Below are 27,428 nucleotides of genomic sequence, written 5' to 3' on the forward strand. Positions count from 1 at the left end.
CCATTAGGATTCTGATATTGAAACAATCAACTTTACCAATGCATCCTAATTGACTCTTTTAATCTTTTCTCCTTCAAAAAAAAAGTGCGCCCCTTCCAAATTAAAGAATTTGTCCTTCTTTCTAAAATATTTAATACTTTTATTATTTATTCAATATTTAAATTGTAATTAAATTTTTTACATTTTTTCCCCACTTAATATTCTGTGAATAACCATGAAATTATCAATTTTTCTCACAAAATTAAAAATTTGAATTTTTTTATGTTGAAAATTTCATTTTTAGTGAATAGCTGTAAATTTTACAGTCTTTTTTCCATAAAAAATTAATATTTGATTTTTTTTTTCTTTAAATAAATTTTTTGTGAACAACTGCGGATTTTTGAAATTTTTTTCCAAATTTTTGTTTGTGTAATAGTTGTGGATTATATAATTTTTTTGAAAAAATTTAAGTTGTGAAACTTCTTTTCAAAATACTTAATTTTTGATTTTTTTTCTAAAAAAAATTCACAAACCAAGCCACTTCCTAAATATAATCCTGCAGACGCCCCTGAGATAGAAATATATCCTCGATTCTACTCCAAGTCCAACAAGGATCTACAATTATAATACTACCACAAATTTGTCTTTTATGAGCACACTGAACTGGTTAATCAGGTCTTGTATTATAGAAAAAGGGAATTGACTTCTCAGGACTTAAATGGTAATTACAACAACTTATCTAAGGGAGACAAACCCACAAAAAAGGCCGAGCTTGAATATACCTATACTAGTTTCTACATGTTGTACAAAAAAATTAATTTGATCTAATGATTTTTATTGATATTTGATTTTAAAAAATAATAGGAAATTGCAAAAATATAACAGATATATTTTACTGCTAATTAGAGTAAATATTCCATCATTGATTTTTTTAACGGGGGGGAAGAAATGCATTCATTGTAATTACAATTTATATGATAACCATCATTTAAACTGTTTGAAAAAAAATATAGTGTTTCCAGAGCAAATGCATTAATCGATAAATTTCATTCTTTTCATGTTTTTTTTGTCTGTAGTGTTTCAAGAATGTTCGCAGGTTTATATTGGGTAAGGGGGGAAGGATGGTTGTTGCTTTTGAAAAAATTAAAATTTTCCAATAAAAATTCAAAAATAATTATCCATTTATAAAATAAATTTTTTTTTGGAAAAAAATTAAATTTTTTGGATAAAATTTTAAAAATCTTTAACGATTTATAAGAAAAATTTTGAAAAATTTTTTTCAAATATTAAATTTTTTGTTCTGCTGGATAATTTCACCGAATAATCTTTTCTTTTAAATAATAAATTTTTCAAAAAAAAAAGATTCCCGCCAATTTTCCCGTTAAATTGATTTTATCCTGACTAAAAGAAAATTTCTAGTAAAAGCTAACATTTTTTAATTGGAGGGGACTACAGCCCCTCCATCCCACCCCCAACCTTTGTGTTTTATTTGTTCTCGCTTATACATACAAGAAAATGATTGCTCATCACATAATGAAAAAAGGGATTTTAACTAGAGAAAGAGAGGAAAAGGTAGAATTTGTGACCTTTTGTTTACTTTCTATGTGTTACTCTATCTTTTTATTTTTGTCATCTGACTTCTTTTATCTCTCTCTCTCTTTTTCATTCCCTAGAAAAGTATACACTTAGAGTTAATTAATTAATTCATATAATAGTCGCCAAAGGCAATTTTTCTTTTCTTGAGTTTTTTTTTCTCTCTCTTCCTTGTCTCTAGTCTTTCATTAAAATACTCTTACTTACCGACCAGGAGATGACAGAGCCCATTTGATAAATGACGGTTTGGTACCAAATGATCCAACATAGGTTATGGAATATGGAAGCGATAAAGAGGTGAGTATGGATACTGTTACGAATACAGCGAAGGGATCTGTGGAAAAATAGTAATTAAAGTCATTGGGTTTTAAAAGAACAGGGACGTCTAGAGGGGGTGGGCTGTCGCGGTCCACATTAAATTTAAGAGTTTTTGCTTTTTACTAGATTTATTTTTGGTTTGAAAATTGGGGTTGAAATTTATTTTTAAGATATTTTTTTTCTTATATAAAAGATGATTTGGGCAAATTATACAAAGGAGCAAAAAATTTAATATTTGAAGTTTTGGTTTCCAAAAGGAATCATATTTTACGAATAGCTCTGGATTTTTGAAATGTTATTTTCTAAATAACTTTATTTTTTGTATGGATTTTTGAATTTTTTTCCCCCACAAAATGTATAATTTAATTTTTGAAACTATTTTCAACAAATTATCGTTATGTTAACAGCTGTATGTTTTTCGAATTTGTTTCCAAAAAAATACTTTTTCTATGAATAGCTTAGAAATATAATATTATAAATTTTAATTTAAAAAAAAGTTCAAACCCAAGCAAACACCCCCCGCTAAAAAAACTTAACCTTGCGGACGCCCCTTAAGAGACTATAATTACCTGAAGAATAGAAAAATGGCTGTTGCAAAAAGGAGAAATCCTAGGGAAATGGAGTATCCCGTGACATAGAGTTTATTTATAATGTCATTATACTAGAGGAAGAAAGGAGATCAAAATTAGTGAGCATCAAAAATTAAACAAAGTTTTGTCTTCTGTTTTTGATTAATAGATTATAGATTAATAGTTCTTACTCTTATCTCATTTATGAACGTCTGTTCATTCCTTTAAATTTAAAAATAAAAAGTCTTCATAAAAACCTTAATTTAATACTGGCCTCAGGACTTAAGCAAAAAAATCAGTAGTCTATGTTGTCCATCAAAACAGAAACATTTTTATTTTTATTATTCCTTTAATTGGATAGTTGTACTCCTTTATTATAGGTAAGCAACATTACAATGACTCCATTTGACCTTGGAATTGTCTTTGAAGTCAATATATATATGATGTATATTTTCTTTTCTATGAGTGATCGTGAATCAAACTTACCCACATAGAGTTCAAGAGTATAATAACTGATTTTTTCTCAAAATTGAGTCAGGATTACATTTGTAATCTTAAATGAATCATCTTCAGTTTCTAATGAAAAGGTATTCTCAAGAATCCTTTACAAGTAGCACGAATTGCACTTAGAGTATCAAAAACATTGAAATAATTAAAATGGATGGATTTGATTTAAAAGGTCAAATGGGGGATAATCACGTTAGATAAATCAAATGAGGGTTTTAAACTTGGGTGTCTTAAAATCAGTCTAAATCAAATTTTAAATCAGGCCTTTTTTTTTTTTTTTGTTAATACCAATTAAATTCGAAATTGGTTCTTTAGAACCAATCAAGGCCAAAAAATTCAAGGAAATTAATCCAGATTGAAATCTATTTAAGGACCAAATAAGCTCGATCTACTAAAAACCATAGTGGTCTCAGACTGGTATAAATTTTTATACACTAATACAGATCATGAAAATTATCATATGGTACTTTTCTTGATTTTTACTGAAGATTGTTTCTGTCATAACTTAACATATACACTAGACAATTTTTATTAATGAATAAACCCTCTAACTCCCTTGTATAACGTGAATTCCTTCACAAAAAATGATATTAACATAGATTATTTCACTAATTATTTACTCAGGTTACATCATTTTTGAAGCAAGACACTTCTATGCTACGACAAAAGTATAATGCCGCATTGTTAATATAAGAAAAAAAATAGTTTTTGTAGTAAACATGTTCTTATGTTCAGTGTAGTGTTCCAAGGAGAAGACTTGGCCAAAATGAATGTTAGTGTCTATGCAGTGCACATAGAAGTCTACAAATATACAGGGATGCTTCTTAAAATTGCGAGGTTGTGTTGTTAATTTTGATTTTTCCCGAAAATACAAGTAAAACAAACGTTAAATTTTCATAATTGAACTAGAACATATGATTTTTCTAAAAATTTCAGAGGGAACATATTATAGCTCTACTAAAAACGGGGCACACTTCCAAGTTATTCTAGAAGATTGTCAAGGTTAATTGGAAAATTGTTTACAGGTCCCAAACTGGATTGGAAGATGGAATTGAGTCTGATAAGAGGTCAGGGAGTGGAACAACCAAAATTGTGAAAGCTTCAAGGTTGGTCAAAGCTGTCCGTGTAAAAAATCGGCAAAATCCACGTAGATCTATACAAAAGCTGGCCCAGGATCACAATGTAAGCTTCACCACTATGCCCAATATTATTAAAGATGACATTAGGTTCAAACCTTTAAAATTCAGTTTTGCTATTACAAAGAGAAATGATAGAATCAAAGTTTTGCTCAACTGGCATACAGTACATAAAAATGTCATCCTGATTTATTCTGACGAAAAGTTATTCACCATAACTCGGAAATTCAACAAGCAAAGTGACAGAGTCTTGACACAAACATATGACAGCATTTATTCCCGCCAAAAGTGTGCCTACAAATTGCAAAAACCAGAGTCAATCATGGTTTGAGGTGCTGTAGCTTTAAACAGGGTAAAATCCCCCTATATTCCGGATTCCTGATGAGGTAAAAATTAATCAATAAGTTTATTTAGACTTCTTAAAGACAAAAGTGAAGCCCTGGATTGAAACAGTATTTCAACGTCAATACGTTTTATTCACTCGGGGTTCAGCTCCAGCTCATGGTACCCACTCAGTTCAAAACTAGAGGAATAAAAAATCAGCTTTTTTTGTCTATGTGCCCTCCTTCTTGACTTAAATTAAATCCCCTGGACTTTTCCATTTAGGGGGGTGTTGGAAAGAGAGGTCAATGCTTATCCTTCAAGAAATAAGGACGTTCACATGGAAGCCCTAGAGAGGAAATTGAACCAAATTTTAGATGATGATTTAGATACGTGCCAGTTGTAATACAATTTGGAAGAGATTTGTTGCTATAAAAGGGCCAAATGGGGCCAAATTCAATAAATACTTGTAATAATGAAATTAAGATTTCAATAAAATTATCCTTGTAGTTTTTGATTAAGAGCAAATCATTTATGGGAAAATTGTAAAAAACAACCCTGTAAAAACAACTCGTTTCGAAAAAACAAAACAAAAACCTCTACTGGACCATTACGGGCAAATTTATTCTATTTTGCCCGTAATATGTAAGATCGATAAATTGCAGTAGGGATTAATAAAATTAAAAAGTAGAAACCAAATTACATGACTTGTTAAAATTCTCAAAAACTCAGAAATAAGGTATATTATTCTAAATATTATCGACGCAAAACCAAAAAATAAACAAACTTTGGAATTAAATCATCAGATAGGCCTCCCATTAATTTATTTGCATCATACAATAAGCCTTTTTATATTTAAAAATCCAACAACATCCCCCCCACGCCCCCCCCTCTCACCACCACTAGAAAAATAGGAGCTTTTCTAAAAAAAAAAAAAAAAAAAAACATTAAGTGATGAATGGAAGGAAATTGCCAATAAAAGGAAAGAAAATGCTACTATATATTAACAAAACGTCTTATATTTGAAAATGAAAGTTGTTTTAGTAGTTAGAAGATAAAACAAGTAGTTTTTCTAATTTAGTGTCCATAATATCTCATTTCTTAGAATTTTTCATGATAATAGCAAATTTATTGTCACCAATTTAGAGAAAAAGGTTGTAAAAACGATGAAATAACAAATTTTTGATTTATATTAGGGTCAGATATATACTAAAACTAGGCATTAATGGGATATACATTTGATCCGACAATAAGGATTATGTCTTTTTATTTGTTAATCTCATTTTGACTCTTAATAGTTCTCTGATTTACTTAAAATTAATGAGAAATCAGCTTTATAAAACTGACTTGTTTAGGCACTTTCCCCTCCCAAAATGACCGACATAAATAATGCTGACGTCACATGAAAAATTTTTATGTAAAGAAATTCACTTAAAAGTTGTGAGTAATGTATTTTATTTTAATTTTCGAAAGAGTATTTTCTTTATTCAGAGGATCTAATAATAGAGCGGAAATATGGATTTGAATTAAGTTTTATGGATACAAAAATCTTTCGTGGTTTATCAGGAAATTGTTTTATTTACTAATGCATATTTGTTTTAATTCATTTTCTTATATAGTTATGGAATTTTTCAGAAAATTATATACACATAATCTCAAGGGACCTTACAAAAATGGAAATACATAACTTTAAACGCTAAAATCGACCCTTTTAAACATATACTTGTTTACTAATCATGTTACTGTAATTAATTTAAAAAAAACAGTAGGTATACACTGGTGATCTGTATATATAAACTATTTTTGCCTCTTTTAAACATTCAAACGGATGCAACAAGCAAAACTAAGTGGTAAAATAAAGGCCACGTGATCAAAACTTCCCCAAATATAGTCATTTGCTGTCTGGCAGGAGACGATGAGGGTGTCATAAAGATTACTACTCTTTAACGATTTATTTAAATCGTTTTTATTTTTAAGTGATCCTGAAAAATGAATTTACTTATCTTGAGCTTTTGTTATTATTATTTAACTCCTGGTTAGTTAAAATGATTTTCTACTGTAGTTGAGTTATATTCAAACCCCTATTGGACATTCGTGTTTCCTCATAAAAACGGAGAGTAATCTTGAGGATTTGCGGGCGAGTTACAATAGTAAGTCTTTGTTGGACTCAAAGTAGAATTGGGGATGGACATCCGTCTCATTCTTACCAATCTACTTGTTTATTTCCTTCTTCCTCGCTACTACTAAATTGCTCTCCTTCGAAACATTCTTCAAATTGTTATGGTAATCATGTTGATTTTCGGTTTCTTTTTTTTAACATGCCCAAAATACACACGATTTTCATAACTATCTATAAATAACACCCCACCTCAATGAATGTTTAATTAGCTAAGACATAATGGTAAAGTAACATCGTCTGCAGTATCTCAAAAGCAACATCTTTTGGAAGAAAGTTTTCACGTGCCTAACTAAATCTCAAATATGTTCTCTCCCAACAATGAAAGTAATGATTAGAGTCTGTGGAAAAAAAAATATTTCATGAGCCAGGGAGTACTTTAGTTTGTTGACCTACCACTGACTATGGCTTACCTACATTGTCTATTAGCTAAACTTAATTAAATTTCACATTTACTATGTTTTATTGAATAAAAGAGAAACAAACGAAGACAGTGGCCCATGTATACATGCTTAATACTAAATGCAAAAGGCCTGCGATATTTCTTTAATACGACTCATTTGTTATTTCTTCAATTAAAACTCTGTATATGATATACATCAGGGAGAACAATAGCAGTTACATGGAGTCTAGTAATACAAAAGTTCACTTTTAGACCACGGGGCATGTTGTGTATCTGTTATACAACCCACTGCTCCACCTACAATTAGCTCGTTATCCCTTACAATTTAATAATTTTTGTCGGTCGAACCACAGAATCTAACAGACTAACTGTGCAGTATTATTGATAATGAAGAAAACACCCCGAAAATTGAGAAGATATGAGAAAGAGTAGCTTGAAATATCAAAAGAAATACCAAAATTTCCAATTATGAATAAGTATGAACAGGATCCCAAAATTTATTAAAAAAGGAAAGGAACAACCTAAACACAGATATTTAAATAATCAGTTTTTTTATACCATTTCTTTTGCAAAGTTTCAAATAAATAAAATTTGAAATTCGTTAAATGTAGTTGATACAATTATAATTATTTGAATATGTACTACAGATTTACATTTATATTATTTTATTTTTTCATGCAAGCTTTTCAGTTCTTTTTTTTATTAATTCTTTTTTAATTTGTAAAATCTCTAACTCACGTAAATCAATCAATAATTTACTACCTTTCAAAATATACACAGACATAAAATAAATCAAAAAATAGGTTAATGATAAATTATAAAGTCAATTATTATTATTTATGTGGGCATGTTCTGGGGAGTCTTAATGCTGTATGTGCCTTACCAAAAAGCTCTCCGAGTCTGGGCATGAGTCGTAGCGTGTAAAGGCCTTGGATGTAAGATTGTCGTACCATTTTCCATCCCAATTGCATTGTCTTGATGCAAAATCTATAAAAAAAGATGATATTTTATCAAGTAAGTTTAATATTAACATAACCAAATATATTATTCAAACTTAAAATCATTCCAAGAAAATAAAATTTACTCTATGTATATGGACTTCAAAGAAGATTCCTAGGTCAGATAGAGTAAATATAATACTATAATGTTTACTTATAATTAATCAGTGCAACTCCATCTGACCAATTAAAGGAACATTAAATAAATATTCAACTGTATTCTCAATATCTATTTACCTTACAGCTTTCAAATGATAGTACAAAAAAATCAAACAGATTTGTAAAATACTGACGGATATATCCTCCGTTTTGAAAATAAATTGATCCCTCTTTTCTCCTCTCTATTAATGTTTAATGTATGTAGATGACACCCTTGTGGTGCATAAATATGATTTATTTTGTCTTTGTTTGGTGGAAAAATGATTATACTTTAGAGATATATCACTTTATTTGTATTTTATTACAAGGAGTAGTATCCGGCATTACCCGGAGTAATTTGGTGTGAGTTAAACACAAATTTTGTTTTAATTTTATAGAAAATAACTCCAAAAGAAATCACAATGTTACTCTCCCTGTGCCTGTCCTCAAGAACGAAATAATAAAAATAAAACATCTATAAAAAAATTAATTTGGTGGAATGACTCATGAGAACTATTTATTAACTATAGCGCTCACTAAAAAAACAACAAAAAACATCCCTTGTTTCCTTTATGGTAAATACAAAGTGCCTCCAAGGATTACTTTATTTTTACATAGCAGAGTCTAAATCTTAACATATACTGAAAATGGATATGAGTTATGATTCAAGATGGTTGTTCTAAAAAAACGAGGAGAATGCGGTCGGTAGTGATGAAATATAGTTAAGACTATTGGTTAATATCAACCGCATGTTATGTGATTTTGGAGGGAAAAAATGAATTACTGCTATAGCATTTCAAATAGTATTAGTGTAACTGCCGGGATAATATTATAGTTATATTTAAATTCATATATGTTTATTTTATTATGCATTTTTAAATCAGTTTACGCAAATGCTAAATGATAATTTTTCTTATAGAGGGATATGTTAACACTCACAAGTTTCATTAAATAATGAAAAAAAAAAGAAAAAAGAGCACACGCATCAACTGTTTTTCCTTTTCTAATGGTTATACTTATTTTTTTTTCTTTGCACACATCCCCTCTTTAGTTATGATATACACAAGAGACTAATACAGAAAAATAAAAAGGGCGCGTCATATTTGATGCTATATGCACACGCCTGCAATATTGCATTAATACGACTACATAGTAATTCCTCAGATCAATATATATATATAAGATATTTTATCAGGAATCCTGATATACGAAGCGTGGTCAAAAAGTAAGGTGACTTTGTTCTTATTTATTCATCAAATATTAATGTTGTCCCCTCCAAAGTAATCCCTGTGAGATATAACGGGCTTGTACCATCGCTTTTTTCAATTCTCAAAAAACTTCTCATAAGCATTTTTTGCTGGAGCTCTTCCAAGGATGCAGTCTCTATCTCCTCACTCATTTTAAATCTATGACCTTTCTTAGGTATTTTCAATTTTGGGAACGAGAAAAAGTCACATGAGGCCAAATCCGGTGAATATGGTGGCTGACGTATGATTGTGGTGTTGTTTTGGCCAAAAAGTACGAGGATTATTTTAGTTGAAATTAAGCAGTTTCGGAACAAACTTTGGAGACAAAACGTTCTAAATAAATTAACGGGGTCGAGCCAACCGATATGTAAATATCCCAAGAAATTTATTTTATAATGAGTTGACAACTGTCAACTGAATTTTCTTAACTTTTCCAATGTTTTCCTCTGTTTTTCAGAGACTTGGGCGTTCAGAGCGAGGCTCGACAGTGGCATGTTCCCAGCCATCTTTGAAGAGTTTGTATCACTTGTCAACATTTTTTTATCCCAGAAAAATATGCGAAATACTTCTAAGCGATATGTCTTTCACCAACAAACTAAACAAATTATAAAGCTGAAACGTAAATAAATGTTCGTTGCGAATGGACTAACTTTAAAAAAAAAAATCGAGCATACCAAATTTACGTTGTCCAAGAAATTTGGAAAGTCAACTTACTTTTTGAACACACCTTGTACATTATACAGTGCACCCTGTGACTGTTTATCATAAAGATAGATATATACTTTGCTTTATTAATATAGATTAGTTTATTTATGAATGGTTGACTTTGTAATCATACAACTCTGTTAATATTCAGTCGAATTTCATTCAACAAGTAAATATGATGGAAAACTATTTTTAAAACTTTTAAAATATTTAAAAAACTATTGTGTATAGCTTTCATAAGTCGTAATAAGTGATTGATTTATTAACCACTATAATTTTCAATTGTTAAATAGACTGTTTAAATCAAATCAAAATCATAATGATGACAAAATCTTTAAAATACCGTGCACCAGGAAATTTATAAATATTTTTTTTGTTTTTGAGGAGAGTAACACCATTTTAGTTGAATAAAAAAATATCACTCTAGATGAATGTAATTTTTACAGCGCCATTTATGTGAGTAACATATAGTTACACATATTATAATGAAATGATAATTTTGAAAGGATTTAGTTGAAATGGTGTTTCTTTGTAACTTTATCAAGCCTGAAAAAAATCCGACATTGGGGCAGAAGTGTTCTTTCGTTATTAGTAGTTTGATAACATATCCATGGATAGGGGCGCCATGTTGCGTGTATGATTGTTTTTTAATTTGTTCATGCCTGACAACATGATTGGGGGGACACTTACAAGTTATATTTCTGGAGCATAAAAAAAAATTATATTCAAAAGTTGACATTGCAATTGTATGATATTGCAATATGTGGATTATTAATATAAATTAACCAATAGTACTTTTGTATCTAAAAATTGAATAAAACTATTTTCGAGTAAGAAAATTTTTCCAATAATGAAGTAAGTTTTTATTGTTTTTTGTAGATCAGCTAAAGAATTATTAATACATTAGCAATCAGTGAATAAGAATTTTTCAATATTCAAAACTCAGTTATTCATTATACATTTTTGATAAATTGTAATGTTTAGAACTAAGGGATCAGTTGCAAGATGTTTAGTGAGAATATTTTTTTCTTTAATATTATATACATACATTTACACCTCATTAGAAAACAGAAGCGCCCATTTTAGAGAGAGTCTAAACCATCAAGTTTTATAAGAATAGAAACCCTTTCTTCATTAATATGATTGAAAATAGGTAGAGTAGTTTTGATGTCAAAATGAGACTCACAAGTAAAAGGACTTTAGCTTAGAGTTTATTAACTCTAATGCCTCATTTTAAGGCCCAGAGTGCAGTAATTTATAACTATGTACAGAGTTATTTGCGTTCATAGAATTAAGTAAATTTCAAACTATAAAATGAATTGAAAATTCATTTGTGTTTTTTTTTGTAAATTATAATTTGAGACAGTTAACTGACTTTTAAAAATTGCACCATAAAGACCAAGGGGTTAAATTTCAATTATTATAATTTCTATAAAATATACAGTCATACCATTTTTTGGTAATATTTAATTTTGTTGGCAAAATCACGTTCCTCACTTGTCTAACACACAATTGCCACTGATTGCATTAAAAAACAAACACACTTTAGAATCTTGCCAACCCAACAACCCCGCCACTACTTCTACAGCCGGATTCTACCACACATTATAAAAAAAAAGGAAGTTACGTTACCGCACATAGACAGTAGCAAGTTCTAGATAATTATTCATCGAAAATATTATAAAGTCTATATTTCTTATTCAAACTCGAAGTTTTTACTATTGTTGCAACCGTCCCGAAGGACTATCCCAGACTACAGGAGTGGTTGCAATATTATTTTACTTTTCACATTAAAATGCAATGTTTGCAAAAACTAATGACTCGTCTAATATCTAAATATTAAAAAAAATAACTGACACATGTAAGTATGCTGTGTCAAATTTGGGACATCATTCTTGAAACAATCATGAGAAATACAGGCATGGTGTAGAGGAGTCTTTGATTTATGCATGCATTTTATGACTATGCTGTTCAATAAATTACTAAAATCCAACCTTTTATTATTATGTATTTCTTCATCCATAAAAATGAAACGAATTGAAAATACGATCTAATTATGGAATCTTTTCATGCTCACGTAATTATTTTTTGACTATAAAAAAATACATTTTGATATTCCTCTTTGGGGGAAACAAAACGAATCTTTAGGGGCTTGAATGAGTATTTTATTATTTTCTTGTGAAAAGCACATAGAATATATAGTAAAATTGTAATAAAAAATACCATTACCCTCTAATATAAATTGAATGTCTCTACTAAAACACCACAGTAATTATTCATTAATATATAAGGAAGCTCATTTAACGACTACTCACAAGATATCTCTTTGTTACAAAAATTTCATTTCAAAATATGTGTTTCCTTCTCACAGTATTTTGTTATCAGCAGTCGATTAACTCGTCTCACTTGATGGCTATTTCATAATTTATTATTTTTGATAAATAAGCCAAATAATAACGTAACCTATACTTATGCTCTTTTTTCCAAAAGGACAGAAAAACAATTTCTTGTTGATCCCTAATTCAGGTTGGGAAAAAAGTAATTTCGTATTTTCTGGCCTTTTTTTAAACTAAGTATGTCTTATTTTTATTGGTCACATAGGATCATCCAATTAAGCGTTGTAAGGTGGGACTGCATAATACAAACGCTTTTGCAACAGTATTGCGCTTGGTCGGATGAATCGTTAATAATCGTGCGTCGAGCATGGAGGTCTCAAAAGAAGAAATTCGCCATATTTTAATACCTGAAAAGGAAAAACAAGTCGAAAGGGACCAATAAAATTTGCAATGATTACGGGTTTGAAACTCTTTGAGTTCATGTTGGACAATTTTTTTCCCAACTCAATTCTGCACTTTACTCTGAACAAATCGATCTTTGGAAGCTGGTGATTGAACAGAAACAGTCAATATTGGTAAATAACAGACAATAATACACCATCAATACAGCACCAGGCTGCACATATCCTTGATGACGCTCCAGAAGCTCCGGGTCTCGGATAGACAGTTCTAATCCATCTACTCTACTTTTCGTACCTGGAACCAAGTGACTACAACCTGTTCTTGTCTATATCCAAAACCCTTGGATGTAAAAACTTGTTCTCAATAGAGGCTTGAGAAAATTGGTTGTGCGCGTTTTTTGCCAAAATGTTCAAGGGCTTCTACAAGCATAGCTTTATAAAGTTGTGCTCTTGTTGGCAACAAGTTATCTTAGAGAATGGAGCATATCCGGCTTAATTCGGATGATTGTAACCCTTTTTATAAAGCATTGAAATGAAGGAAAAGTACGAAATTACTTTTTCCCCAACATCTAGTACATATATATTGGCCTTCTTAATATTTATATGAAACAATTTTGGCTTAAATATATACAAATTAATATGCATAACTACGCTTTTAATATAATATTAAAAAGTATCGAATGAAATACCATATAGAATTTTAATAGGTATTATGAAAAGTATATATATAATTTATTTTAAAAATTGTCAATAATGTGTTAATCTATTGTACACCCATCATTCTAAGACAAATGTCACGTAAATGAACTCACCACAAAATCTATTTTTCGTTCATTTTTTTTTCTTTTTAAATGATCTGCAAAACGGGTATCCCACATTTATTATTTCGTCGGATGGTAAAATTTAAAAAAAGTATTTGCGTACCCTTTTTCATTCAAGTAATTTTCATGTAACTATTACTTTTTTTTTGTGAAATTTTTCTGTGTATGGCTACTTAATACTTATGTATGAATAAGTAATTATTAGAGATGACATGTTTATAATAATAATAATAAAAAGGTGCTAATAGAAAGCAGGAGCTAGACATATGGTACCTTAATTAAAACCGTTGTTAATATCTGCTGCCTCTTAGGTATATGATTTTGGGAGGAGGAAGGGAATTATTGTTATAAATTATGCTTCATTATTTATAAAAACATTCTTCCAGAAAATATGTTCCTATTGTATTTGAATTCATATATAAATATTTATTTTATTATGTATTCTTAAAACAATTTATACCAAGATAAATCATAATTCTTCTTTCAGAGGAAAATGCAAACAACCACGACAGTTTTTTCATGGCAAACTAATTACTCAACTCTTGTAATTACTAAACAAACCAAATATTTTAATATTTTAATGACACCATGTTGAAAACTGAGGAATACATCATTAGTATTACGTGGTGACATTGAATAAATAATCATTTATTAGCTGTGCTCTCACACATCTCATTAATGAAAAACCTTTATAATTAATTCCTGAACTTGTCAATAACTCATAAACTAATGGAATACTTTCATAAAAAGTGGGATAAAGGAAATATATGTCGAACTAGCAGAGAAAAAGAGCTTGTTTTGACTTTACACTGTATATTAAAAAGTAGTGATATGCCACGGTCAATTAGAACTCGATTTTTATTAAATAGACCCAAAAAACTCGGTTTGTGTATCTACACACCAGAATCTAATATTTGTTACGTTCAGATTTAAAAATTTACGCGTCCACACGAAGAAGAAAACATTCAAGCTGTGATAAAAAAGTAAGTAGACACTCTACCAAAAAGTACTCTGAGTATACGAAAACGCGTTGGCACAAGTGTATTGTATCTTAGGGGAACATCATAAATATTGATCTTTTTCCCCCCCCTAAAAAGATAACTTCACCTAACTTTTTGAACACACCTCCCTTAACTGTTCCCCATTTCTAATTCGATTGAATTTCTAATTAGATCACTCTCAGGATTAATATTGTTACTTTAAGTAGAATATGTGGTGGGACTTTCCAAATGATGGATCAGAATAATTTGTAGATATAAAATGACAATCCTTATTCAGAGAAGAATAGAAAGTATGTTCTCCGGATTCATTTTTGAGAAAAATCCAACATGATTGCTTTTATGTTGACGGGCCACATATTAATATTGAATCAATTCTATTAATACAATAAAGAAAAGAATCAAAGACATCTTAATGAAACATCAAATCAATAAATAGATGAAAAAAAGTCTCAAACTACCATTTTTCATTTCTTCCCGCCCCCTCCCCTTAGTACACACATACTAAAAAAATATAGAGATATTTTGATTGATATACAACAATAATTTGGAAACGAGTATATATTTTGTTTGAGATGGAGGAAGTTTCTCTGGCTTTCTTAAAGTTTTTTTTTCTTCATAAGATGATGGAGTAGATAAAGAGTCATAATATAAGACTTTGTACTCTACACTGTGTATGTATGTATATACATGTAAGTTGAAAGATAACTTCTGTATATTAACAATATTATATTATACATATGATAAAATGTGAATGTCTTTGTATGTCCTTCAACACAGCCGATCCAATTCATGGATTTTCCTGAAATTTTTCATTCAAGTTTTTATGGCTCCAGAAAAAGTTCCAGTAACATTTTTTGGGTCTTAAAGGCCACAGTCACCTTCAAATAACATTTTTTAGAACTTTACCTGTACAACCTGAAGGACGGGTGTATTTCGGAAATCAGAAGGGTTTATTTATGCGCAAGGAAGCGGCAGTGGAAGAACTTGGCCTACCTCAGGGACCACAACCCGTGAGCGGGGGTTTATTGTAGCATATTAGAATAGGTTCTCCGTGCTTAGAAATACGGCAGCAGTGCAGTTTAAACTACCTTGAATCCAAGTACTTTAACTGTATTACCTGAGAGGGTGTATTTTGGGATATTAGGAGGTTCCTTGATGCTCAGGGGAGGGAAAGCAGATAAATTTAACTTGCATCAGACCCAGCCACAACCCTTGGGCCGGGGAATATGAAAAAGGTACCTTGATGCCTAGAATTGTGGAAGCAAAAGAGTTTAAACTGTATCTTGGCCCAGTACTTCACCTTTATAATCAGATGGCTGGGGTGTATTTTGGGATGCTTGGAGGGTTTCTTGATGTTCAGGGAAGGGCTGCAAGACTGTTAGTTCGATATCTGATACAAAAAAAAAAAAACAGCTACTTCTTTATCGCGTGTACGAAGAGAGTCTACATCGTACCAACAAATTAGTCTACTCATACGCATAAAACCAAAATGATAGTGATTCTAAAAACTTTACAGTCTTGATTTTTTGATTTATATTAAGCAGAAGAGTTCTTAATTCATTTTAATTTCTTAATGTCCCGGGAAACATTGGACAAACTTATTCTGGTACATATGAAAATACACTTCAATCCACATAGAATGTAGTTATTTTCTTTATTAATAAATCAAAGTTTGTCTGTGAATAACTCATTTTAAAACTCAAAGCGTCATATTTAAAAAGAAAAGAAGGAGGGAGTACATTATTTTTTTAAAAATGAGGGGATTTTAGATGAGGCTAAGGAAAGAGTATGCGTAGCAAAATCTCAGCACTGAGATCCAGTATGAAATGAGCCATTCGCAATCTCCTCCTCTCTTTGTGGTCTATCAAAATATACTGGGCTAGTTTCAATAAGATCTTTTGTCATATTAGTTGGCATGTAGAAGTGATATGGAGATTTTTTTTGTTTTTTTTAAATTTCAAAATAATATATAACTTTTAGTGCCAATTGAATGAGATGATAATACTTCACTTTAGCTGCAATATCAATTTTAACGTTGCCATTTTTTTGTCTCAGCTTACCTTATCAATGAGGCAGGCTGAGACGGTTATGATTATCCATAACTAATTGTATTAATTGGTATAATTCAACAAAAGATAATATTTACTGTCAAACCTATTCTAACGGTCACCTGATTTCATCGTGTACTCGCAATAAGTTAATACGCAGAAATTTAATAACGTCGTAAAACTTTACTAAGTGTGTCCTTGTAATCCAAGGCCATCGGTAACACAAGTTATTACATGGAGGTTCATATATAAACCTCCATATAACATTTCTTTTTAAACTTATATAGACTCTTGTACAATTTACCGACTATGTATAGACTTATAATTAGTGATGTCAATCCGATGTAATTTTTAACTCGCCTATTTTTTTTTTTTTTTTGTAATTGGTAATCTGAAGAATCAATTTAGTTTTCCTTATCCGTTGTCATTATTACTGTTGAGTAGTCAACGTCCTTTCCTACTACATTCAATTAGATTCAAAACCGGATTGAACATTCGTGTGCACTCATAACAGAGGAAGAACAATCCTAAAGATTTGTTGAGTTATAATTATAAGTTCTTGGTTGACTCATAGTAGAATTGATGATGTATGTCGGAGTAAATCTTGCCCATGTCCTTGTTTGTTTCCTTTTTCCCCTCTCCCCAGATCACGGCTGAGTGTAGCTGATCAAATAAAGCATCATGACAGCTAAGCTTCTCTCCATCAAAATATTCTTCAAAATGTCAGAGTTTACAAATTGATTTTCGATTTCTTTCTTTTAACATGTCAAAATGCATCCAATTAGCATCACTGGCTCAGGAGCAGGTGAGCTCAACACCCTCAAAGCAGGCTCATGACTGCAAGGGAGGGGGAGAGACGTATAGAGGGGTGCTACACTCCCAAAGACTAAAATCAACTTGTCAAATTTGTCGAAAGGACAAAGATGAAGTAAAATTAGATTATTTACTTTTTACAATTTGAAAATAATAGCTTTCAAACTTGTTTTTTCTAAATTCAATACTCAAAGTTATCCTTCTGATATTGGGTTTCTTTTTATTTAACCACCCTCCTCCCTTTTAGCATTATTGTAAATACCAATAGCTATATTTCTTAATGTATCACCTTAAGAGCAAAATAGGAATGCTCTCATTATTTATTCCAGCTTCTAACGCATCAGCGAGCAAGGATCACAATAAATTATAGTGATCTCTGTTAGGATATATGTCGGAGTCAAAATAATGTCCAAACGACAATAATCTTGTTTGGTCCCAACTTTATTTTTTTTTTCCGTGTTTGACATTTTATTAGAATAGGTCTATTGTTGTCTACAATTAAAATTCGTTCCATAACTTAATTTTCGGTCCACAGTGCAAATTTTGACACACGGTTTCAGACTGTTTTCTTGCCCAAAATAATAGTATAAAACAAATAACTTTACAAAGACCGAACCGAAAAAATTTTTGGAACACTAATGTATACCTATATACATTCATATACAGGCAGACACTCTCTTCTAAAAAACAAAAAAAGGATCTTCTATTTGATCATTTTTGAAATTCAATTTATTTATTCCCCCTGTTTCTTTTCCATTTCTTTTCAAATTTATAGCCAAGTTATATTTTGATCGCATTTAAGCTCTGTTCCTCCTCTTTTTATTCCTTTTCATAAAATTATTAAAGTGAATTTGAGTTATATGTATATATTTATATATATATGTGGAAAATATGACCTAAGACGAGTATGAAGCTTTTTGTAGTTGTCAGTTTGTGTTTTTTTTTTTTTTTTTCAAAAGCTGTTATCACATTATCTCATTTTTTAGAATCTAGTTATTGAGTGCCTGTACTTGTGATTGACAAAGAATAACAATGAAGATTTGCTGAGAAGTTTGCGGGTCATAGAAACCCGTCACAATTTTCTAAATGCTTTCCAAATGAAACGATTTTATTCAAAATTGAACAAATAGATTACTCTGCTAGATACAATCAGGTTTCGATTGCAATATATGTAGAATAAGTCGTAGAAAGAAAGGTGGATATTTGGAAAACTTTGTAGAAAAACAACAACGTTTACTTCATACCACAGATATTCTACATCTAAGAATGAAGAAATAAAACGAAGAATTCCACTGTTTAAATAACTAATACAATAACATAATTCGTGAATTAACACTTTATTTTCTCCATCCATCTCTATATCTGGATATGAACAGTTACATTTAGAATATTTTTAATTCTATTTTGTGATATCATCATTTACATTTTAAATATTTTTATTGCCAATTTGTGGTATCACATAAACTATGTTACAGTTTAATAAATTTAGTTACATATTTATTTCTTACATGTTGGTAAATAGGCTGCTATATATATTTCTGGCCTAGGCTACACTAAGTGTTGCCAGGTGCAACTTGACATTTCCTTAGATAAGTTTGATATTTTTGTAGCATAATCGTAGTCAGAATGTTTTGACGTACGACCATCATTTATATTGTTTACAGTGATTTGAAAAAATTAATTTGGCAAAAAGATGGAATTAAGTCGTGAACATTTACGTGCAATCATTTTGCACAACTTTCGACGTGGATTATCACGACAAGAATGCATTGATGAACTTAAATCTTTGTACGGTGATGAAGCACCATCCTATATCACTGTGGAAAACTACTTTAATGAATTCAGTAGTGGCCAAAACTCGCTCAAAGTCTAATTAAGCTCGTCCAAAAACAGCCGCTGTGCCAGAGAATATTGATGCCGTGCATAAAGTGATAATTCCATATCGTTTTGTGACATACTGTGAGATAGAGGCATCCTTTGGCATTGCTTCGACCAGCATACATATGATATTGCATGTACACCTGGCCATAAAAAAGATTTGTTTTCGTTGGATCATGCACAATTTGACAATCGTTCAAAAGTAGGCTCGTATCGATTGATGCAAAGAAATGTGGACGAATCATAGATCTATGCGTATGAGCACGGAAAAAAAAAAAAACAATCAACCGTGTGGGTCTTCGAAGACGAGCCAAATCCAACGAAAGTTGTTTGTGGAAGAAGTACTTCGAAGCAAATAGTCGCCCATTTCTTCGGCAAAACGGTCCACTTGAGCATTGTAGCAGAATAAGCTTTGAGTGGTACATCCCAATTTGTTTGCCTGAAGACTTCGGAGAAATTAAAAAAACGAACAAGAGAAGACGAATCATTGTTTACCATGACAATACGAGCTCAACCCAGCGCCCTTTTCAAGGCTAAAACGTCAAATTGGGGAAGCATCCACCGTACAACCCTGACTTGGCATCCAATGACTTCTTTTTAAGCCCACACATCAAGAAAAAATATGCGTGGTCAACGATTTTTGCCAGCAGAAGATGTTGTTGAAACGTTTAAAAACCATGTCTTGGAGGTATCTCAATCGGAGGGAAAAAGAGCTTGGATAATTGGTTTGAGCGCATGCTACAGTGTATGAATCAAACTGGAGAATACATTGAAAACAATAAAACCATTTTTGATTCTTTTTATTATTCGGCCAGAAATATATAAAGCAGCCTACGTATAAATTTATTTGAAAAAAAAAATTAAAAATTAAAAAAAAAAAAATGTTATCGAGTTATACATGTAAGTCTTGTTGTAGAATTGAGTGGGTCTTCATTGGAGTAAATATATGTTACAAAATATCAAGTGGGATTTTTGTTTATTTCCTTCATCTCACAATTGATTGTAGTAGTTAATTTGATAAAACGGCATGACAGCTAAGCTGCTCTCCTCCAAGACATTCTCATAATGGTCAGGGTTACAATTATCGTTGTGACTGTCCTTAGTTATTATGGTAAGCAAGTCCAACCCCACTTGTCTATCTTTAAACAAGGTAAAAGCTATCGTTCGTGATGTCATAGTGGGTATTTTTCCTTTTTTTTAATTATTCCGTAGAAAAAAATTATATAACTGAATAAAAATGTTGTTTGTATTATATTGATAAAAGGGACATTTTTTGCAAGATATGTGCAATGATCATAGTACATAAGATTTATTTGGCTTAATAAACAACGACCTATTTAGGGAAAATTCCAGGGACAAATAGTCTTAAGAACTAATACCAAGGACTGACACTGGTCATAGGACCAATTGTTTTGGTCCTATGACTGGACTAAATACATAAAGACGGACACAACACTAGTTAAGATATTATTTTTCGGTTTCTTTTAATTTTACATAGCAGTAGCTCCTAATTTCTACAACTCTAATGCTACATTTATGTACCTATGGCTTGTCATTTTTTGGTTGTAGTCTTTGTTCTTCATGGTAAACACTTTTACTAATCAGCTGTGAACTTCCAAGTAACCAAATATAAAATCACCTTCCTCACTTCTCTCTATCTCTCTCTGTTGTTCCGTTAATGTAAGCTTATTAAGCATATTTTCTTTATGCAATGAACACTACCAAATGTATGTATGAGGAATGTTCATAAGTAAAAACAAACTGCATCGAAGTATAATTTAATTAGAGAATCCATTAGATAGAAATAGGTAGAGAGTGAGAAAGAAAGAAGGTAAAATATGAAAGGAGAAAGCGGCTAGTTGACATGAAGGTAAGTCGTCTGCTACTATTATATCAGCTTTTTCTTTGAAACAGGGGCGTTGTTAGGATATTTTATTTTGGGTGTTGACAATAGACTGTGCGAAGTAAAATCGTGGGCTTTACTTAAATAATTCTGGATTCATCTAGGGTGAATATTTTAAAATATTAGATTGTATTATCAAAAGTAAAGAATATTCCGATTAATATACAATAAAAAACTAAATTTGAAAACTTAAGACTTACCGGCAAGAAAGCTAAAAGGCAAAGGCTAGAGTATTTAAATGAATTTTTTGGAGAAGAACTATAGATTTTTGAATTTTTTTTCTCAAAATTTATATATTTTTTTGTGAATGGCTCTGGATTATTATTCAACTTTATTGCATAAAAATTAATATTTAAAAATTTTTTCCAATATTTTAATTTTTCTCACTTTTATCCAAAAAATTCCTAAAATTAACCTTAATTATTTCCATGAAAAGAAGTCGGCAATTACATTATTCAACCATTACAGGCGAAATATTAATTAATTTACGATCACCTTTAAGTATGAGGTTTTAATGTACCTTCACCATTTATTAATTAATTTTTGTTCATCTGTTGTCCAGAGTACTGTACTTAATATAATATAAAAAAGAAAGCTTTACTCATAAGTCTAGCTCGACCCCAGAGTGTTGTTCAACTCAAACATTATGGCTTACAGAAAAAGGTAAATATCTCGAAAATAGAAAGTCTACATATTCAATTAGAAATATTTTCTTGTAATAACTGATGTTTCTACAGATTCATTTTTTACATTTTAAAATTTACTGGTTAAAAATTTAACCACTCAACAGTAGGGTAAGCATAGTGATTTATAAAAATATATATTGTTTTCATAAGATATATATTAGCGTTAACGAAATTTATGACTAACTCAATTATATATATGCTGACTCAGATGACGAAAAACTAAACTTAGAGAAGGTACTCTAGATACATCCTCTACGTAGTGTTGGATTGGTCCTAGGACTGATTGCCAGAATCATATTTTTTTAACCAATAGATCATTCCTACGGTCTTTGCTGTCTTTATTGTTATTCTTATTCATAGGTAGGATTGAATAATATAAAAACGAAGCAAAATTAATAATGATAGCAACAACGTATAATAATAAGTTCTAGCCACACCTCCAACTGTGAACTTCAGGTTTAATGTCTCTTCAAAGAGATTATGTTCAACAACTGAAGGGACATAGTCAGTAAGACCGATAAGGACCGGTCCCATGACTGACAAATTTTATTAGAACCGGTCTGATAGGAACACATTCTTTTTTTTTTTTAGACCAATCCTACACTACCCCCATGTAATAAGAATGAAAAAATAATTGATCCTACTATTTAGCCAGTGACATTTAGAAAAATATTCCATATTCAAAGAAAAAAGGAAAATTGAGTTGAGAAGAAGTATGTGAACCTGACAGTTTCTGATAGCGTTCCTAAAATTAACAAGGCATATGAAGAGTCGGATGCAACAACAGCTGTCTATGAAGGTAATAATTAAATATAGGGTGGAATCATATACTTAACTGCCCAGTTGTGCTTCTCATGTTCTTGGTTGGCGAATCATGAAAGCTAGAACAAATGTAGCTTCCCTTGATTTTCATATTGTACAATAGCCCCTAATCAAACATGGATTGAATCCAATAATTTAAACTAAATTATTTCTCAAAATCATATAGGTATATTTTCCTGCATGTAAATACTTCTGATACAGCTGATGGGTTAATTCATTAACCAGCTCCTATCAGGGTCCCAGTGGTCTTTTAGATATAAAAATATAAATTCTTATTTGAATCACAAATAGATAAACAATTTGTCCGAAAAAGCAAAATAATTATAACCCTTATACCTCTTACAAACAAACTAAACATATTATGCTGCTGAAACAGTAAATATATGTTTGTGGTAATATACCAACATAAAAAAGTAAAAATATTGATCATACCCAATTTACGTTACCCGCGAAGTTTGAAATGTCACCTTAATTTTTGAACACACCTCCTATATATGAATTGTTTTTGCTATGACAAGTAAAGCTATTTCATACACTATCAAGCTCGACTGTCCAAAAGGAAAGTATTCATTTGAAAGGGAAAAAAACCCATATGGTATCCGAATTCCTCTTGTTGCAATCTATTAGTGGGGCATGCGTCTTGTTTACTTATATTAGTTTGTAAACAAAGTGATAGAGAGTAGTGTCGTCTTTTGGCAAAATTTTACAACCTCCTGCATAATATTGTTATTTTATAACAAAATTCATTTACGGATGTTTCTCACATAGACGGCGTTTTCAAAATTCTTCAACGCACGCACCCTTTTTATAAACAACAAACTGTCTCACCAACTTGGTCCATTAATTATATAAATTAATATAAAAATCCTATGATTAACTCTCTTTGAGTTCATGGTGTGTAGAGTTATCCACTTTAAATCCTACAAGAGTAAACACATGAAAACAGTTGAAGTGAAAATACTTGGTATTGAGTCGTGAAGATCCAATGATTAGGAGAAGAATAAGGTTGAGTCATTTAACCTCATGTAGTTTCCTTCAAATGTAATCATTTTGCTTAAAATTCTGAAGTTTGTACAATATCCCCCCTCCCTTATCAACTCATTAACATCGCAGAATCTAGGTGAAGTAATATGTCATGATGAATGTCTCTTACAACTGAACAACAGTTTTGAAATGAGAAACACAAATTTTTGAGCAAAACTTGAACTTTTAGACATGTTTTCTCTTTAACGTATCTATCTATACCACGTACAAAAATAGAAGAAAATGGAATTGTATGGAAAATTTTAACTTTTAAATTCAGGGATCATTGACAAGTAGCAGGAGTAGACAAATTAAGAATTGAAGAACAAAAATCGTACTTAGGAATTGGTAATGTATCATAAAGACCCGATTTTGATAATACATTTACAAATACGTACATAAGTATCCTCCTGAACAAGTTCAATGAATAAATAATGTAATTCAAATATTTACCTTCATCGATTGCTTTAATTACTTTTGTTCCTTGATAGCTTTTTTATACAAATAATAATCATTCTTAGATAAACAATGAATTAAGTAAGGACCATGTTATGTAGTTCCAGTGAAATTATTTTTAATGATTTAAAAAAATAATACTGATAAGGATAGAGTACACATTAGGGTTTACCTTCCAAGGTCCTGGGATTTCCATGGGGTTTAAGCCTAGGTGTAATTCCTCAAAAATCCGGCATTTATTTATTTCTTAATAAAGTCTTCTTTTAATCTTTTTAATTATATGTGCGTACAGAATTGACTTTTAGCCTATGGGGTCGGATTGTGTATTTGAAGATATTATACAAGTCCCAGCTCTACCGAAAAATAGCTCTTTTATAACTTATTATTCATGTTTATTTATATTGAAGGTCGGATCGGTTAACGAAAAAGGCTCCAAAAATTCTAACATAACCAACTATCTTAATATCCTTATAAATAAAGCAAAGTTGAATTACTTTGTATTTAGCATCAACACTTAATCCTTTAATCTAATAGGATGTTCCATTAATGGAATTAGGGAATTCCATTATGTGACCATGAGATACAATTTGAGTCCTCATTCAGTTGATACAATTTTATTGGATGTAGTGAATCACCTGTCTAATGCAAAAATGGAAAAGTGGGAAAGACCTTGAATAAAATTTAAAAAATAAATGTGACTTCAGATGAGGGAGCTCAAGCTCATCAAATGATGTTAAATTAGTTTTCTCAAGCTGTTATTATTATTATTATTTATTCTTGAGGAGAGAATGTCTAAGTATTGAGTGAGTAGGCACGTGTGAGTATCCCCATAAAAAACGGATGGCCACACCAAGGGTTTCTTAGGGTGTTATCTTCTACATTACTAAAGCAAAATGTGTATCAACGTCTAGTAACTCCAGAAAATGTCGGGTACTTCCACGAGTTAGTGATGAAGATAAAAATGAGAAAATATTTTAAGAAATAATTAAATTCCATACTATTTAACATTTACTAGGTAGCTTGATCCTTACATCTCCCTGAACTGAGAAATCCTCATAGTCATTACATCGACTAAGACTGTAAATTTTGCAAAGAAGTGAAGGTTTAATTACCTACGTCTCTGATAAGCATAATCTATATGTTGTTTATTTTCTCAAATTTTTATCTTATATTATTTAAATAATATATCTTATAGTTAAAACAACATTCTTCATAAAAATCTATTTTTCTTGTCATTTCAAATTGACACTTTTTTACAAGGTAGGAATGCACTTAATATATAGATATAGTTTCTTCATTTATTGAATTGAAATCTTTGCTTTAAGTCAATCATTACAATTCAAGTAAAATATACAAAGTGTGAACATTAGGGTTCGTCGTTTTGAGGGGGCTAGGCTCTACATTTTCGAATGTTGAGAAAGGTGTAATGGAAAAAGTTTTGCATTAATATAGAAATCATATCAATAGAATAAGAGCTCAAGAAAGTGGGTTTCAGAGATTCCCAATAAGTATATACTTTTAAATTGTGTATAATTGATTTTTTTGTGAATATGAATCACTGCATTCAACCTATTTTAAAAACAAAATCACATTACTTATTTTTATGAAGATTCAATGTACATTACGTATTGATATATTATGCCAGAAATAATTAAAGTACCATATCATTATTGTAGGGTAGTACCTTTTTTGGGGAATTTTTTTATATCTTATGTTATAAATATATATTTATAAGACTGTTTTTGGTGTGATATTTAAAAATACAACTGCAGATAATAAATATATATGCCCACTACTTACTTTTGGGTTGAAAATTCAAGTGCTCAAAGTTGGGACAGGGGAATAGGATATTTGAGCCGGGAAGAGTTGTGTTAATGCAAGACCATCCATCAAATACAATGGGACAACCTAACAAAATATAAATAGATCAATATTAGTAAGATAATTAGTTTTCTTTTATAATTGGGAGGATTTACCAAGATTTTCCGAGAAATTCTCTCTTTCTTCACAGTCTTGGGCAATCCCACAAAGATTGTCGACACATTTCTGATCTGGACACCGGAGAAGTCTGAAAATAAACGACACAATTAAGTAAAAAAATCATATTTAAATAGTGATTAATATGAAATATGTATAGTTTCTCAAAATCTGTTCCTAATGAGTTTATAATTAAATATGTATAACATATTTCATTTTTATTTCAAATAAAAATATATCAAAATAAAACAACTTGTAAAGTTCGGTCCTTTATGACGTCACTTCGCTTTATTTATTCTTTATTGAAGAAATTTTAGTAATGCCAGTCCAAAAGACCTAACTGCGTTAAGAACCAATCCAAGGACTCATTAGACTCGTCCTAAGAACTAGACTGGGCTAGACCAAATAAATAAGGGCCGACACATCACTATTCTAATAAGTGATAGCTTGGAAAGGGATTGTTGTCTTTCTGAAAAGTATCAAACTTGACGGAAACTTTTAATATAATTTTTTTGAAGAAAGATGACAGTATGATAGTAAACAAAAAAACAAAAAAAAAAACCAAGGAGCAAAATCCTTCCATAGAATTGAATTTTTAAAAAAGGTAGAACCTTCTACATTTAAAATAGGATTAGTGATGGAAAGTATTATAATTGTATTCTTCGACGAATTATCCTCAGTTTGAATCAACAAAATTATCTTATTAAAATAATAAGAAATGAATTAATTTAGACTCTATAAGTCGATTTAATCAAATATAGCGCCAGATACTTGGATGGGAAGTTCTTTTGGATCCACCCTACATTCCGGACCTTGCATCACTTGGGGTACAAATTTGGTATCTATAGAGTCTGGTGAAAATTGGTTGTCGGAGTTTTTTGGCAATAGATACAAGAGATTCAACAAGAAGAGCGTTCTCGTAGGCTTCTCGTGGGCAACAAGTTACACAAACAGAAAAGGCATATTTGGCTTAGATCAGATGATTGGAACACTTCTTGTAAAACATTTAAATAAACCAAAAAATACAAAATTACCTGTTTTTTTGTGTTTTTTTTTCTAAGTTAGGATATTATTGGTCAAAACGGCATAATACAATAAATATATATTGTTTTACTTTAATCCTGACTAATTAAACAATTTCTTTTATAAATCTTTGACCGATAGATATCTGGG

The 27,428-nt window shown here is 30.6% G+C and overlaps 1 protein-coding gene across 6 annotated transcripts in view; it reads right to left on the minus strand.

The window, feature by feature from the left end:
- LOC121121312 (diuretic hormone receptor) overlaps positions 1-27,428 on the minus strand; it is an 86,602-nt gene that overhangs the window by 12,715 nt on the left and 46,459 nt on the right. For all 6 annotated transcript variants that reach the window (XR_011781249.1, XR_011781246.1, XM_071890158.1 and 3 more), the window contains exons 3-7: positions 26,255-26,346; positions 26,079-26,186; positions 7,886-7,989; positions 2,460-2,551; positions 1,780-1,906 (exon numbers count right to left, since the gene is read on the minus strand). Coding sequence is in view for 4 of the 6 variants with exons in the window: in XM_071890158.1 (XP_071746259.1) it covers positions 1,780-1,906; positions 2,460-2,551; positions 7,886-7,989; positions 26,079-26,186; positions 26,255-26,346 (523 nt within the window). In the remaining 2 variants the exon portion in view is untranslated. The remainder of the gene's footprint in view (positions 1-1,779; positions 1,907-2,459; positions 2,552-7,885; positions 7,990-26,078; positions 26,187-26,254; positions 26,347-27,428) is intronic.

The sequence above is a fragment of the Lepeophtheirus salmonis genome, chromosome 1 (assembly GCF_016086655.4).
Source record: "Lepeophtheirus salmonis chromosome 1, UVic_Lsal_1.4, whole genome shotgun sequence".
NCBI classification, from domain to species: Eukaryota; Metazoa; Arthropoda; class Copepoda; order Siphonostomatoida; family Caligidae; genus Lepeophtheirus; species Lepeophtheirus salmonis.